Here is a 15,024-nt window from a genome sequence, read left to right on the forward strand (position 1 = left end):
ACGGACAAAAATAATCGAATAAATACGCATGAAGAGAGATAATTTGTTTTCACCATGAAAATAATATAAACAAGTTTTCATCCAAGTGCATAATCTGAGTGTATTATTGTGAGTGTACTACATATATGGTGACAAGATTGTTGAGTTTTTGCAACCTGTAACACCAAGCTAGGCACAACTTTTCACTCTTAGAGTCACGCTTTGGCTGTAGTCATTTGATTACACAACTTTTTGGCAATACAAGCTAAAAATGCGTGATAAAATTTTAAAAATTATACAACTATATGTATTTAACTACACAATTTTAACATGACTACACATGGTCGATGTTCTACCACCTGTGAACCTGCTGTAGGTGCAAGGTGGGCAGAGATGCTTGTGCATGTGTACACGGTGATTTAGCTATGGTTAATTATAGGGTGACTACTGGAGACAAGGTGACTTGACCAACTAAATAGTTCAATTGATTAATTGGGTATATAATTTTATTGACTAGACTAATTTATTTGGATAATCCTAATTGAGGATTCAGGATAATTCAGAAAAAATAGCGGATATTCCGCCAAACATAGCGGATAATCTGAATCCGCCAGTTAATAGCAATGAAATATCCGTCGGATATCCGCCTAACAAATATCCATATCCTCATTTGTATCAGGCGAATTTCAAAAATTGCATACCATATCCTCGAAAACATATACGAATGCGAATTTAGAGCGAAAAATCTCCGTAGCAGGTACAACCCTTTCTTCAGAAATCTTGGCACACGACCTGCAAAAAAAAAAAAAGGAAAACGCTGATAATCATCCGGGGGAACGGAGCGTTCCGTCCTCCTCCTTCGCAAGGCGACGCGTGTCCGTGTAGGACCCACTCGTGGGTCGTCCATATCCCTGGCTTTCTCCCTCCTTTACCTTATCCCTTTCCAAACTAGTACTCCACGACCGCACAGGCCATGGCGCAGCGCCGCCGCGCCCAAGCTCGTCGCCTGCGTCGCGCCGCCGCGCCCAAGCTCGTCGCCTTGCGCCGCGCCGCCCAAATCCCTCCCTCTCCCGCCTCCTCCTCGTCCCGTCGCCAGCACGCCATCAGGCTACATCTCGGCGAGCCGACCCGCCGCCGGCTTCAGGCTCCAGCACCGCGAGTGCGCCGCCCCAAACCCTGCCTCTCCTCCTACCGGCGCGACCGCGCCATGGCTCCACCTTGATCCGCCCCGTCTCCGACGCCTCCCCAAGCTGCCTCCTTGATGACCCACAAGTATAGGGGGTGTATCGTAGTATTTTCGATAAGTAAGAATGTCGATCCCAACGAGGAGCAGAAGGTGTTGACAAGCAGTTTCGATGAAGAATTCCCTGTAAATGCTCACAGACAAGTATTCGGGGGGTTTTGATGTAACAGTTGAATAAAGTACGAGTAAGTAAAGTGCGAGAGTAACAATTGCAGCGAGTGGCCCAATCATTTTTAGCACAAAGGACAAGCCGGTTTGTTTACTTATAATGACCAAACGTTCTCGAGGACACACGGGATTTTAGTCTAGTGCTTTCGCTACATACGGCTAAATAATCTTCATTGTTATGATAAGTGTTGTGTGGGTGAACCTATGCTAATGTACCGCCCTTCCTAGGACTAATACATACTTGTGATTATACCCCTTGCAAGCATCCGCAACTACAAGAAAGTAATTAAGAATAAATCTAACCACAGCCTTAAACTACGAGATCTGCGATCCCTCCTGCATCGATATACCAACGGGGGTTTAGGTTTCTGTCACTCCGGCAACCCCGCAATTGGCAAACGAATACAAGATGCATTCCCCTAGGCCCATAAATGGTGAAGTGTCATGTAGTCGACGTTCACATGACACCACTAGAAGAATAACACCACAACTTAAATATCATACCATTGAATATTACTCAACCATAGTTCACTACTAACATTTAGACTTCACCCATGTCCTCAAGAACTAAACGAACTACTCACGAGACATCATATGGAACATGATCAGAGGTGATATGATGATGAATAACAATCTGAACATAAACTTGGTTCAATGGTTTCACTCAATAGCATCAACAACAAGTAGAGATCGATACCGGGAGAGTTTCCCCTATCAAACAATCAAGATCAAACCCAAATTGCTACGGCGGTGACGGTGTCCAGCGGTGGAGACGGCGGTGATGATGGTGGAGATGATGATGATGGTGATGGAGATGATGTCCAGCTCGATGACGGTGACGATGGCGTCGACTTCCCCCTCCCGGAGGGAATTTCCCCGGCGGATTCCTGCCCGCCGGAGAGCTCTTTTCTCTCTGGTGTTCTCCGCCCCGCAGAGGCGGCTGTAACTCTTCGCGAGTTACCCTCTGTGGCTTAGGTTTTCGGGACGAAGGGTTTCGCGAAGAAAATGAGGCGAAAGGGGCTGTGGGGCCCCCACACCACATGGTGGCGCGGCCAGGCCATGGGCCGCGCCGCCCTATGGTGTGGGCCCACCCTGGGTCCTCCTGGCTCCTCCTTCTGGCTTCCTTCGTCATCTTGAAAAATAGGATTTTTGGTATAATTTCCTTCCACAGTTGATCTTCCGAAATATTGCGTTCTGACGGTGCTTTTTCCAGCAGAATCCTGGCTCCGGTGCTTGATCCTCCAATAATGGTGAAACATGCAAAATAGATGAAATAACATAAGTATTGTGTCCCAATATGAAATATATCAATGAATAACAGCAAATTATGATATAAAATAGTGATGCAAATTGAACGTATCACTCCTCTGGGCGTTGCGACTAGCGGCCCCCGGCGTTGCTACTATGGGCGGCATACTTTGCTGCCAGCGGCGCACGACGTTGCTACTATGGGCGGCCAGCGTTGCTACCAGCGGCGCCATGCTTTGCTGCCAGCGGCGCCCGTCGGCCGGCGTTGCTACTATGGGCGCCTGGTGTTGCTACAAGTGACGCCCGACGGTGCTACATTCCATCGACGGCGGTGCTACCACGCCACCTGCGGGGCAATGCCAGGGAGATTGCATGATGCTGCAATCCTTCGTCAGCAATGCTACTACCGGCGGCCCGCGGTGCTACCAGCAGGAGACCGGGATGCTGCAAAGGTTCCCACGGTCTTCTCCGGTGACGGTGGGGCAATGCTCCCATGGAGATCGGCGGTCGCTGCAAAGGCAGATAGCGACTGCTGCTATGGTGGACAACGACTGCTACGACCACGCGAGTCATCTGCTGCGAGGGGGCGTGGACGCCAACCTCGTCGGAGCTGGATGGCAACCTCGCCGGAGCTGGACGCCGGTCAGGGCCAAGTTGACCACGCCCATGGCGACAAGTCCAGGAGCGAGGTCCAGGAGCGCATCTGCGTGTGAGGCTTTTTCTTTTCGTGAGTGTGGGGGCAATTTTTTCCATGTGCTTGAGTGGTCCCGAGGACACGTGTCAATCGTTGGAGACGGGGGATCAGAAGCTCCGATCCCCCGGGGGACGCTCAGCACGGTCCAAAAAAAAAACCTTGGCACACGAGTCCAATCCACGTCGGAATCCGACCAAGCTGCAACGGTCACACGTGAAGCAAAGCAACCCCACAAAAAAAAGTCAATTCCTGTTCCGGATGGGATTGGAAGACAAATACGGAGAGTAAAACGGAGAAGCGCTTTAAGATACGCGCCAGCACGATAGGCGCCCGCCCACCTATTCTCTTCTCTTCTGTTCCGACGCCGGAGCCGGAGCCCAGCTCGCGCCGGGGTCCATCGAATTCGCGATTCCGACCACCGCCGCGTTCAGGCGCCGGAGAGAGAAGAGAGCGCCATGTCGCGGTCCCTGAGCCTGAACATGAGGTCGGCCTCGCGCCGCGACCTGCCGCCTCCCCAGAAGGTGACGGATCCCTCCCTCCCACCCCTCTGCTTCTGCCCTTCCCCCAATGTGTTCGTACGCGTGCGCACATTGGGGCGAGGAGCGGGCGTTTTACGCGACACGCGGATTGGATCTCGGCGTGCAAGCGCCGCAGAGTAGTTGCCTCCCAATCCCGTTGTAGAATATGTTCGAATTAGGGTTCAAGCACCGATTCGTGTCCAATTGCTCGGTTAGGCGAAAGGACAAATTTTTCATTGTTGATTAGCTCGCCGGGATTGGTCGGTTGTATGGGCGGGCCTGTAGGTTTGTTTCTCATCAGCCTTTGACCCTCTGTAATCATGCCTTGTGGTTCTTTTTTTTTCAGACAATTGAAAGGCTTGAGAATATGGTGGAAGGGGGAAATTACTACGAAGCACAGCAGATGTACAAGTCTACCAGTGCAAGGTACCGGCTATGTAATTTCACAGATGCCACGGTGGCTGGCTCCCTTCCTTCAATCATATTCAGCCTTCCACTATTTCTAGTTCCATCCATCTTACAACTTCTCATATTTTCTGGTTTGATTAACATTTCGACAAAAAATAACCGTTAGTTCTTCACGTTACCCTTAATTGGATCCACTAGATGAGTTCGGTGTGACATCCTTGTTGAGTAGCTATGGCAAACTGGCAGTTAATGTAACATCTTTAAATAACCTCAATAGCTCACGCCAGAACATACTGAAAGAAAATTCAGAGCAAAACAAAGTCATTGCATCTGGGTAGGATGACATGAATACTAGAGTTATGTTCGGCATGACCACAATGGCCACTTGCCAGTGCCATTCACACATGGACTGTGCATGTAGGGATGAAAACAGAGCGGAAAGTTTCTGACTTTACCGCAGGAAAAAGGACATGGAGAGGAAATATGGAAACGAAAACTGAATTTTGCGGAACGGGAAACAGAAACGGAAATTCTTAAGTGGAAACTGTATGCCTTTTTATGGCGGAATAGCCATGGAAATGGAACTTTCGTTTCCGACAAATACGCAACTTTCCATTTAGTGTGGTTGGCAGGGCTGTGTTTGGCCTAGCCCAGCTGGCACTTGCCGATGATCTCTGCCAATCCCTATTTTACTACCTAATCCCCTAATCCCTTGGGCCTTCTCTTCTAATCGAGCAGGCGCAAATGTGCAGCCTAGGGTTAGGGACACCCGGTTCGCCACCATGCTGCCAGCTTGCCTGCCTCCGTCTTCCGCTTTTGTATCCGCATCCACACCATATTCGGTCCGTATCTGTTTGTGTATTCGTTTCCAGGGTATCTGCATTCGTTTCCGCCTGCAAAAAAATTATGAAGACAGATGTGGTGGCACTTAGTTCCATCTTTTTCCGCTCCGTTTGCATCCCTATGTGCATGTATGTCTTAGGCTAAGAGCACAAGGAGTATTTCACAGAGTAATCACGTAACTGTAGCTTCAGGTGCATATTGTGGATAAAATCAACAAGAACTGAAGATTAAGTTGCTGTTCTAACTTGTTTTCGGGCCATTACATGCAGATACACTACTTGTCAAAGGTATAAGGAAGGCTTGGACATCCTTCAGTCAGGAGCTTCAATCCAATTGAAGCATGGGCAGGTTAACTCTGTCTTATTGGCATCTGAGTTAACACTTGTTGTCAACAGCTAATTTGGTAGATCGCTAAATGGAAAGATCTTTATGAATTCAATGTTAACCTTCGATTTCATTTTTTCTTATGTGATGTTATCCAACTACACATATTCTCTCTCCAAATCCAGAGGCTATACAGCAAGCAAAAAAAACATGGAAGTTGTCTTGGTTATTTTAAGGCATGCATTTTCTGCCTCCATAGTATGTCTCTATGGTTATAGGGTAGAGGCTTTGCGAAACCAGCTACTAGCACTTCTTTTCCTTTTTACCAGATGTGTGGGCGGGTGGAGGGGGGTGCCTAACAAGTTACTATTCTAGTCTAGTATCAAATTGACTAACGGGATGATGCTTCAAATAGTTATTTTTTTTCATTTATTGGTCAAAGATCTCCATCTTAGTTTTGTCAATACCAATTTCAGGTAACTTGCGGTGCTGAACTCGCTGTGCTGTTTGTGGATACTCTTGTCAAAGGACAACTTCCTTATAATGAAGAAACATCTGGTAAGTTTTACATTTGTAATTCTCCTACTGAGTTAATTAGAGTCAGTACTTTGCCTTCAGAAAATAATATTTCTTCCTTTTGTGGCTCATAGTCAGCTGAATGAAGCATTGTTCTTTTTTTGTAATTTCTGAATATTGTCATGTTCTAATTTGGGGGTTAGATGTCACTTCTGTGATCGTAACTGTATTGCATTGCATCAACTGTAGGTCGTATCAGAAAGATATATGAGGCGTTCCCCAGGATACATATGCCCCATTTCCTTGGAGATGATTATGATGATGACGGGCAGAAATTATCCGAAGCTATTTCTGCTGCGAAAGTGCGTGCTGAGGGTTGTTCATCATTTCTGAAAGCAGCTCTCAGGTAAGGTATACTGATTTTAATAAATCTAAGTGTTAGTCAACTTCATCCAAACTGGTAGTGTTTTTCACCGCAATTATTTCCAGTAGCTGGATACATCAAATTACTGAATGCGTAGATAATTTGGCCTGCAGTTGTAAATTCAGTTCTTGAGCATTGGTGACTACTGACTAATGAGCTTAACATGGTAGAACATTCATCGTTCGAAACATCTGATTCCTTTTGATTTTCTCTCAAGCAAAAAAGAACAATATAATACTTATGCTCACAATAATTGCTTCATCACATGTTTTGCTACGTCTTTAACCTTGAGTAAATTGAACAAGATTTTACCATGATATGGTGAAGTAATTGTCCGCAATTATTTTTTGAGCTGCAATGCAAGACTCATTGCCATAAGCCCTTTAAATCTTTGTGGTGTTTACTCTGTTATTAGATAAGGTCTTTTCCTTCTCCCCTTTCTGGCTGTTATGCACTAACAATGTATCATCTCGTTATTAAGGTGGTCTGTTGAGTTTGGGCCATCAAGAAATGGATCTCCTGAGCTGCATGTTATGTTGGCTGAATACATTTATTCCGAGTCTCCAGAAACGGTACACTGTCCATTACTCTCGGGCTTACTGTGGATATCTTCTACTCCCTGCATTCCTGAATAGGCAACACTTTAGGAATTTGCATATCAACCAAGGCACACCTACGAAAGATCGCATCAACCCTTTTCATTAGGCCAGTTATTGCTCTTAGATGATGTGGTTGTTGATTTAGTACTAGATGGTGCAAAGCTATCTCTAAATTGAAGAATGGTGTCTGTGTATGTAGGAATAAATTTTGAAAGCTAGAATGCCTTCTGTTAAGAAACAGAGAAAACTTGCTAGAGCTACGATTTGTATGTGTTAGTGCTGCTGTAGGGCTGTTACTACTTTTTTGTACTTCTGTAATTATGCTTACAGTTTAACGTGGAGTGACCTTGATTGCAGGACATGACTAAGGTATCAAGTCATTTTGTGCGTGGAAATGATCCTAAAAAATTTGCTTCTATGCTGATAAACTTTATGGGCAAGGTAATGGTTTTGTTCTCAGCAGTAGGTAATTATGTTTGAAATGCTAAATCTTTTTTCTATGAGAGATGGATATAGTTTACCCTACCAAAATATTTCCAGTGCCTTTCACGTACATAGCGATTTTATTACTTTTGTACAATAAGACCATTTTCAAGCTATTGTCCGAGTTTTTCCAGGCCACTCCCCAAAACCGTTTAGTTAAAACTCTCTATTTTTCCATACCATGAATGTACCCCTGGTTGGTTTTACAGGTTGCTTTTGCTGTTGTAGCTCCTATATCCTATGTGAAGTAGTTCGTTTCATTTATGTTCACATGGATGCCATGTGTGGGGCCCACCCACCAGCCTCCAAATAATTTTCTTCTTCTATCTTCTTCATCCACCTCCCTGCCGGTGAGCGGTCCTCACATCCTCTATTCAGATTAGAGAGAAGGGGAAAAAAACAAGTGAATGTGTCAGAGAGATGTTGGACTGGACAATTTCTTGAGGTTTTTACCTGCTTACCAGTTTCCATGCTGGCCTTCATCTAAGTTAGAAACCGAGGTTAAAGCAGCTCAGTGCAACCTAGCCAGCCAATGAGGATTACATGGCATGTAAAGATGGAGGGTCCAGATTAAATAGTTTGGGAGAATCCATTAGAAGTTTGAGCTGATAGCCGAGGATTAAAAAGAGGTGGCTTCCTTTATGTGCTGCTTAGTACAGCTCGTAGTTGCCCGATAGGATTAGTAAATCCCTGTTTTCCACAACAATTTGTTTTGTACAATGGGTTTGTTCGTGTAAGAGTTGTAGGTCATCCTTTGCCAAAATTTATAGAAAGAGAACACAAGCACAAGCTTGTGTAGTCACTTGTTGTCTTATAGCCAGTCTGTTTGTGGCTTCGGTCCCACTTCAAGATTCATGTCCAGCTTTTAATTAGGTGTTAAATGGAAGCACTTGAAAGTATGTTATATAATCATATTCATCTTTTTTTCTTCCTTATTGTACAGTGCTACCCTGGTGAAGATGATACTGCAATTGCACGTAGTGTTCTAATGTAAGATTTGCTTCCTTTATTTCTTGTTTACTCTAGAGATGTTATGTGCTAAGGGCTAAGGTAGGGGAGAATAGTTGGGATAGAGAAGAAGAAATTGGTAGATGGAAATAAGAGGAAGGCTGAAACAATATAGAGTTAGGTAGATGGAGATATGAAAGAGAGAGAGATAGTTTGGTTGAACGTTTGCTTAACTGAAAATGTAGCGTAAAAGCCCATTATATAGATGGGTCTCACCCTAGCAATTGGCAACTTCCTTCCAAAAAAGAATAGCAACTAATCTTTCTATACAGACATTAAATTAGTTTATGTCTATCTTAGTATCTTTAACTTGAACCAAGCTAATGCATCTTTATTTTCTTGACAAGATAATCCCTATCTTAATTTGGAACCATGACCCATAGTACAGGAGAGACCCCTTCTAGTATCAGAGGAAAGTCCAGAAACCCATTAAAGAAGGGTGCACTTTGTACGACAGAGACTGATTTTGGCAGGGAATTGTCTAGTGTTTTTTCTGTTTACAATGATACATATAGGTTAGTTAGCAGTGTGTTAGGGATGCATTTAATACGATATTACTGCCTCAACTCAATATGCTCCATGTGATTTTATTGAAATGCATACAGGAGAACACTAAAACTGTAAATTAACTGTCTCAATGTTTGGATATAATTTTATTGGGATATTTGGGGGTGGAGATGTCGGTTTTTTAATATATTGTTCTCTCTTTCAGGTACTTATCACTAGGAAATCTCAGAGACGCAAATTTGCTCATGGATGCGATGAACGAGCAACTAAAATCTGCTGACTTAGAATTTCCAAAATCAGATTTAATTCAGTTTATCAAGTATCTTCTACAAACGTAAGTCCCTCATATTTTATGGTTTGCATTGTCATTCATGTGTCCTTTCCACATCTGCATATTTGTTCCATGAGGCTCTCATACATCAGCATGTGAATTATTGTGGAATAAATGCTGCAATTTTACATGATAGCTCGCAGACAGTCAGCTGCATATGTTTTTGTACTTCTGTCGCTAGAAAGATAAAACCACTGTTTCTAGGTATTGCAAATCCTCCTGTTCCATACCCTACCAACCTGATATGTTCAAATGCCCATGTCAGAAATGAGTCAATGACTGATATCACAATTTAACAGTTTCTTGTTACTTGATTTGTCACCATATGTAAATCCAGATTTGCTATGTAGCTTTGTTTTCTTATTTAAAGTGTAGAATTAAGAGCTATTTTATCATTTTATTCTCTCGTTATGAACCATACTAACCAGATGTTTACAGGCTTGAAAGAGATGCTTACCCTCTTTTTAAAACACTTCGACAAAAGTACAAGACAAGTACAGATCGAGACCCTGTATTTGAGGAGGTATGGCTACTGTCAAATGTTGTAGCTCCTTACGAAGTTACGAACTGATAAGTTGTACTACCTCTGTTCCGAAATATAGGCCTTTTTAGAAAGGTAAATTTGCTTTCTAAAAAGGCTTATTTTTTGAAACAGACGTAATATTTTTTAGAAAACATCATTTTTTTATGAAATAGTGTGAACCGTGAAAGATGATTTTAGATCACTTGCAAATCGCATAACACATTTGCACAAACATTTGACCTTGTTTACTGGCAGTTCATCAGCAAATCTATGAACTGCTACCACCTGTTCTTACAAGAGTTTGTTATTAAATATTATCGCCCTCCTAAAAAAGAAAAAGAAAAAGAAAAGGGTGGAAACCCTTAAGTCTCATTGTTGCTTAATGTTGGAGACTTGGAGCTAACTAGCTACCATATGAAATCAAAACAAAAAAGGAATGCAAATCTAAAGAGCGCTCATGATGGTATGGTTACCTTTTGTAGGTATTGGATGAAATAGCTGCAAAATTTTATGGCATACGGCAACAGAACCCTCTGGAAGGACTATTCGGTGACATGTTCAAGGTAAACACCTTGTATCAAGTTCATGGTGCTCGCTATAGTGAGTTGCTTCCTTTTATAGTTTGCTAAATTACGAGCTGGTTTTTGCCCTAACTAGCTCCATGTACGGATGTACCTTGGGTTTTGAAATTTCTCGTCCAAGTATGACGCAGTAAAGCAAATATCTCTTAGAAAATTAACCTTACAGTTGATCTAACCATCTAAAGATCCGAAATGCAAAGAGTTCCAATAATGTTTTAGCTTCGCAACATACAAACTTTTCGCTAACTGACCTTCGCCGTTAATAGAGAGAAATATACAATGAGCATTTAAAGTTTCCGGTGTCTATGTTTTCTGTTTCCTTTTGTTCCGAATCTAGTCATCTGCACATTCTCTTCTCAATCTCACATGTTTGTGATCGCCTAAACTACTAGTATAATGGAATGAGAGTAGTCAGCAGTCATATATCGGGACAAGTTTACACTTCACAGTTCACACTTAGTATAATAATAATAATAGATCGTATACTTATGTATAGGAAGTTAGGAACTACAAAATTTATGGCCTAACTCCATACACTCATTTTACTAATCATCACATTATATATATTTGTGCAGATGTAATATACGAGGGGAGAACTTGATCATTATGCCCTTGCCTTCAATGCAATCATTGGCTTCCAGCTCAAAAAAAAATGCAACCATTAACCGAAATAATACATTTGTCATGACTGGGAGATCAACAGTGGGCCACCCAGAAATACACACCAGAAGCTCTCAGTCAACTGAGGCAGTACATTTGACATCAAACTGCATGAAGATACACCGCTGATCTGTTGTAAAATCATTGTGTTATTTTTGATGTTTTTTCTTTTCTTCCCTGAAAGGTTTTGATGGTTTCAAGTTATGTAACTGAATTTTCATTTTGAGATTATTTTAAGATGATATGGTATTTTGTTCCCTTTGCCTTCTTGCACTCAGCAAAATTTGTTCTGTCTGTTCAAACAAAGATATTAAGTGCTGTGTACATGTGTACATGAGTTTTATTTTGGTCACCTGAACCAAGTCAATAACGAAGTAGAATGCCAGGGGGTTGTAGTTAATAAACCTGGCCCATCACAAGACTTGAGTAAATGTGTTTCCGACCATAAAGGAACTTTGGTCTGAGTTAACATTGAAGGCTGACCACATACAACAATACTTTTAGAGGTCAACTGTTTAACTTTGAAGCACTCCCTCGTGCACTATTCTGGTATATGGAACTTGACATAGGATATGCCTGACATAGATGCACGACATCAGATTCTTGATCGCAAAATGTTGGGCACTATTCTATCACCAAACTGAAAGGAGCAGGCAATATTGCTGGACAAGAGAACCTGGCAATTAGAGCCAAACGTAATCAGCTGGAGGCCTGGAGGAAGCGTCATCAGCCCAGACTCACTAGCCCATATATCCCAGGAATAATGCTTACAATCTGCCCTACATGAAACCTGACTTACAAGTACTGTGCGAAACCAAAATGACAGTTCAGCTTGGCTTGCCAAGCTTACGATCTGCCCTACATGAAACCTGACTTACAAGTACTGTGCCAAACCAAAATGACAGTTCAGCTTCCATTTTTTTTTCCTACTACAAATCCGACCAGTCTATGCATACGTCTGGCCTGGAGAAGCTTGGCAATAACTGGCGGAGCTCTTTGACCTTGCTTTCAGGGATCAATTCATGGAAATCTATTTCCAGCCTTTTTAGGGATGTTGCCCAATGGAATAACCGCTGCACGAGGGCAACTTCATGTTCAGTACCCCTCATGCGGAGGATTACTATTTCTTCAAGGCAATTCAACGCAAGCTCCTCCGTCCTCCAACTTGGTGGATCATCACAGGTGCAACCTGATGGGCACGGAGTTTGTTCCTGAAGCAAGGGTTATATCACATAATAAGAATAACACCTGGAAATTAGTTTGAACTTTGAAGCCAACCTACCGCAGAAATTAAGATGATCATACAAGTCCAACGGACATCGCTACCACAAGTCTAACTATAACATGCACACAAATCCTCAGGCATTGGAAAAGCCATCTCCCATTTCTTTGCTAGAAACAGCAACACGGCTTGCTAGTTAGCCATTTCCATCAGATTGGTGATTTTTTAAAATAAAACCTATTGCCAAGTCAGCAACCCTTTTCATGTACTCCATTATGTTGCTTTGTCATACAAGAGGCAAGCGTTCTCATCTAGAGATACATACATAAGTCATATATTCAAGATAGACATGATAATGGAGCAAAGTGTCAATACGAGACCAATAAAGCAACTCAAACCTATACGTGCCTAGAAATGCATATGCCTTCACATGACTTCTCTGACAACTCAAATATTAGATAACCAAATTAACAAAAATATTACCTCGAGTTCCTTTTCTGGCAGAAAATAAAGATCCAGCTTTTTTGCACTAGTACACCTCCTTAGAACATCAAATGAGCTGGCTCCAAAAGAATGCCCATATGCCATTACACACAGTGCCAAGTATGTAATATTTGGCAGCCTTGGCATGTGTTCCATCATGTATGGCCCAGTACATATCCCCTGTAGATTTGCAGCAAGTCAAGAAAAAAAATATAAACAAAAATTTGCTGATGGGGGGTTTTGGTTTGGGGGTATTCAAGGGAGTACTAATGATCAAATTCTCCCTACTAGAGAGTTGAAGCACCTTGAATAACTAATGGTGTAGCATGTTAGTATGTGAGTATAATGTCAACTACTGGAAAGAATGGGATTGGGTGCAATGAGCCATGTTGCATGGTAACGATCAAACCGAAACAATTGAGCGTTTTTTTGAATATTCGTTAAGCTGAGACTCTATGTTTTCCTCATTATCTATTGATACATTACTATAAATAATGGCATAAAAAAGGACTAACCGGCGGGTACGTAATCAGGAGATCAAGAGTGTGGATGCGGTCAAAGTGCCGCAAAAGCATCATGCAATATTGATTGTGTTGAGAATCCCCCTCGAGCCCGCCTTGAATAAAAAGCTGGATGTTGAGCCTTTCGAGAAGCGTCATCCTCTTGATGTCAATCTGGATAGAGCTTGGATCGTAATCATTCGTCCACTCGAGCTTCGTCAGCCGAGGGGCCGAGACGTTGGCAGCCGACATGTCTCGATTCAGAGGGTCGGCAAAGCAGCCGCAGACTTTCAACTTTTGGAGCGCCGGCGCCACGACAGTGAGCTGCTGTAAGCGGTCCAGATCCGACAGCTCCATATCCAGAAGAGAGTCATGGCGGATGGTGAAGCTGTCCAGGCCCCGGGCATTGCGGACGACCAGGGACTGCAAGGATGGACACCGCTGGGAGGAGAGGAGATCGCCCAGCCCGCACTCGCCATGCGCTACCTGGAAGTCAACCAGCCACAGATCTTTGAGCCGGGCGAACACTCCGGAAGGCGGCAGGGCGAGGCGGAGGAACCCGGGTTTCAGCATGATGCAGCTCGCCTTATCAAAGCAAGGCAGATCAATGGCGCCGCCGCCTCTTTCCTCGGCCTCCTCCGGCCGCACCACCACCTCGAGGTATATTTGGCCGTAGAGGTCGCGCGCGGCGATGGGGAGCCACGCCGACGCGGATTCCGGAGACGCGTCCATGGTGAGCGCGAAGACGAGGCCTAGGCCCGGCGCCTCGTGGGCTGCGAGCGCCGCGCCTATGCGGCGGTGCTCGATGAAGTTGAAGTTGAGCTCCGGGAGGTGGGCCCAGAGGCGGCGGCGGTGCCAGCGGCGGGCGAGGATGCTGGTCCGAGCGGACTCGGCGGCGTCGTCGACTAGGACAAGAATGTGTATGAGCACGTCGTCCGGTAGAGCGCTGAGGCGGTCCTCGCCGCCGCCGTCGGCATCGGAAAGATTCGGCTGCTCGACGCTGAGATCCATGGGAGGATGGAGGATTGGGTGCGGCTCAAATCGGCTTCACACTTGCATGCTGGATACGAACTAGGAATGGGAGCTGGTCAGCACGCGCCAGTCGCCAGTGAGGAGTGAGGATGAGTAGTGAGCTATGTGGGATTTGGGGGCTAGGGTTCCTGGGGTTTTGCTCGTTCGGCTCTGGGAACCAGGAGCAAGGATACCCAGCAAAATAAGCCCAGATGCTAGCCTTACTAGGCCTTGGCCTGGGCCATGGTTTTCTCCTAATTAATTTTGCTTTTCAATACATACACGAAATCATCACTGAAAAAAAGTCCAAACTTACCAAAGTGATGCAACCCTAAGAAAAATAAGTAAAGTGCTGCGTGCGACACGTGGCGCAACATGGTGCGAGGAAACCAACCGGAAGTGGTTTTCACATGTGATACTTGTAGCAAGTGAAAGCAAAATGGGATGAATGATAGGAGAGGAGCTATGAGAGTGGAAGCAAAGTGAAGCATGCACACTACTTGCGACACCTGGTGGCTGGTGCAACATGGTGCCATGTAACTAGTTAGAAATGGTTTCGCGCGTGGCACTTATCGTAAGGGGAAGAAAGTGGGATGAGGGATCAAAGAAGCTACGGAATGGGCGGGGTGGGATGTCTCAGTTTTTCTTTTTCATTTTTTGCAATTAAATTTTGTAAATAAAATATCTTGAAAACCGCTCCTCAAAAATAATGAAACTTTTTCAATTTTGAGATTATCACGTTGAGATCTTT

At 44.0% G+C, this 15,024-nt stretch overlaps 2 protein-coding genes across 2 annotated transcripts; one reads left to right on the top strand and one right to left on the bottom strand.

The window, feature by feature from the left end:
- The first annotated feature begins 3,665 nt into the window (after positions 1–3,665).
- Positions 3,666–11,319, top strand: LOC127341282 (protein GET4). Its single transcript, XM_051367091.2, has 12 exons — positions 3,666–3,853; positions 4,197–4,276; positions 5,371–5,449; positions 5,902–5,983; positions 6,191–6,347; positions 6,847–6,937; positions 7,322–7,405; positions 8,391–8,437; positions 9,168–9,296; positions 9,732–9,816; positions 10,299–10,379; positions 10,973–11,319. Exons 1-12 carry the CDS (start codon positions 3,788–3,790, stop codon positions 10,976–10,978), a joined length of 987 nt encoding a protein of 328 aa, XP_051223051.1. The 5' UTR covers positions 3,666–3,787; the 3' UTR covers positions 10,979–11,319.
- Positions 11,320–11,769: 450 nt separating this feature from the next.
- LOC127341281 (putative F-box/LRR-repeat protein At4g15060) lies at positions 11,770–14,491 on the bottom strand. Its single transcript, XM_051367089.1, has 3 exons — positions 13,278–14,491; positions 12,763–12,942; positions 11,770–12,268 (listed from the first exon to the last, which is right to left on the bottom strand). Exons 1-3 carry the CDS (start codon positions 14,271–14,273, stop codon positions 11,987–11,989), a joined length of 1,458 nt encoding a protein of 485 aa, XP_051223049.1. The 5' UTR covers positions 14,274–14,491; the 3' UTR covers positions 11,770–11,986.
- Between the last annotated feature and the right edge of the window lie 533 nt (positions 14,492–15,024).

Source organism: Lolium perenne, chromosome 3 (genome assembly GCF_019359855.2).
Source record: "Lolium perenne isolate Kyuss_39 chromosome 3, Kyuss_2.0, whole genome shotgun sequence".
Classification (NCBI taxonomy): Eukaryota; Viridiplantae; Streptophyta; class Magnoliopsida; order Poales; family Poaceae; genus Lolium; species Lolium perenne.

Bases quoted from the DNA above. Each gene is read 5' to 3' on its own strand.
- LOC127341282 (XM_051367091.2), top strand. From the start codon at position 3,788: ATGTCGCGGTCCCTGAGCCTGAACATGAGGTCGGCCTCGCGCCGCGAC. The intron at 5,450-5,901 runs GTTAACTCTGTC...TACCAATTTCAG, and splicing joins TCCAATTGAAGCATGGGCAG to GTAACTTGCGGTGCTGAACT. The intron at 5,984-6,190 runs GTAAGTTTTACA...CATCAACTGTAG, and splicing joins TTATAATGAAGAAACATCTG to GTCGTATCAGAAAGATATAT.
- LOC127341281 (XM_051367089.1), bottom strand. From the start codon at position 14,273: ATGGATCTCAGCGTCGAGCAGCCGAATCTTTCCGATGCCGACGGCGGC. The intron at 12,943-13,277 runs GTTAGTCCTTTT...GCAAATCTACAG, and splicing joins TCCTGATTACGTACCCGCCG to GGGATATGTACTGGGCCATA. The intron at 12,269-12,762 runs GTAATATTTTTG...CCCTTGCTTCAG, and splicing joins TGCCAGAAAAGGAACTCGAG to GAACAAACTCCGTGCCCATC.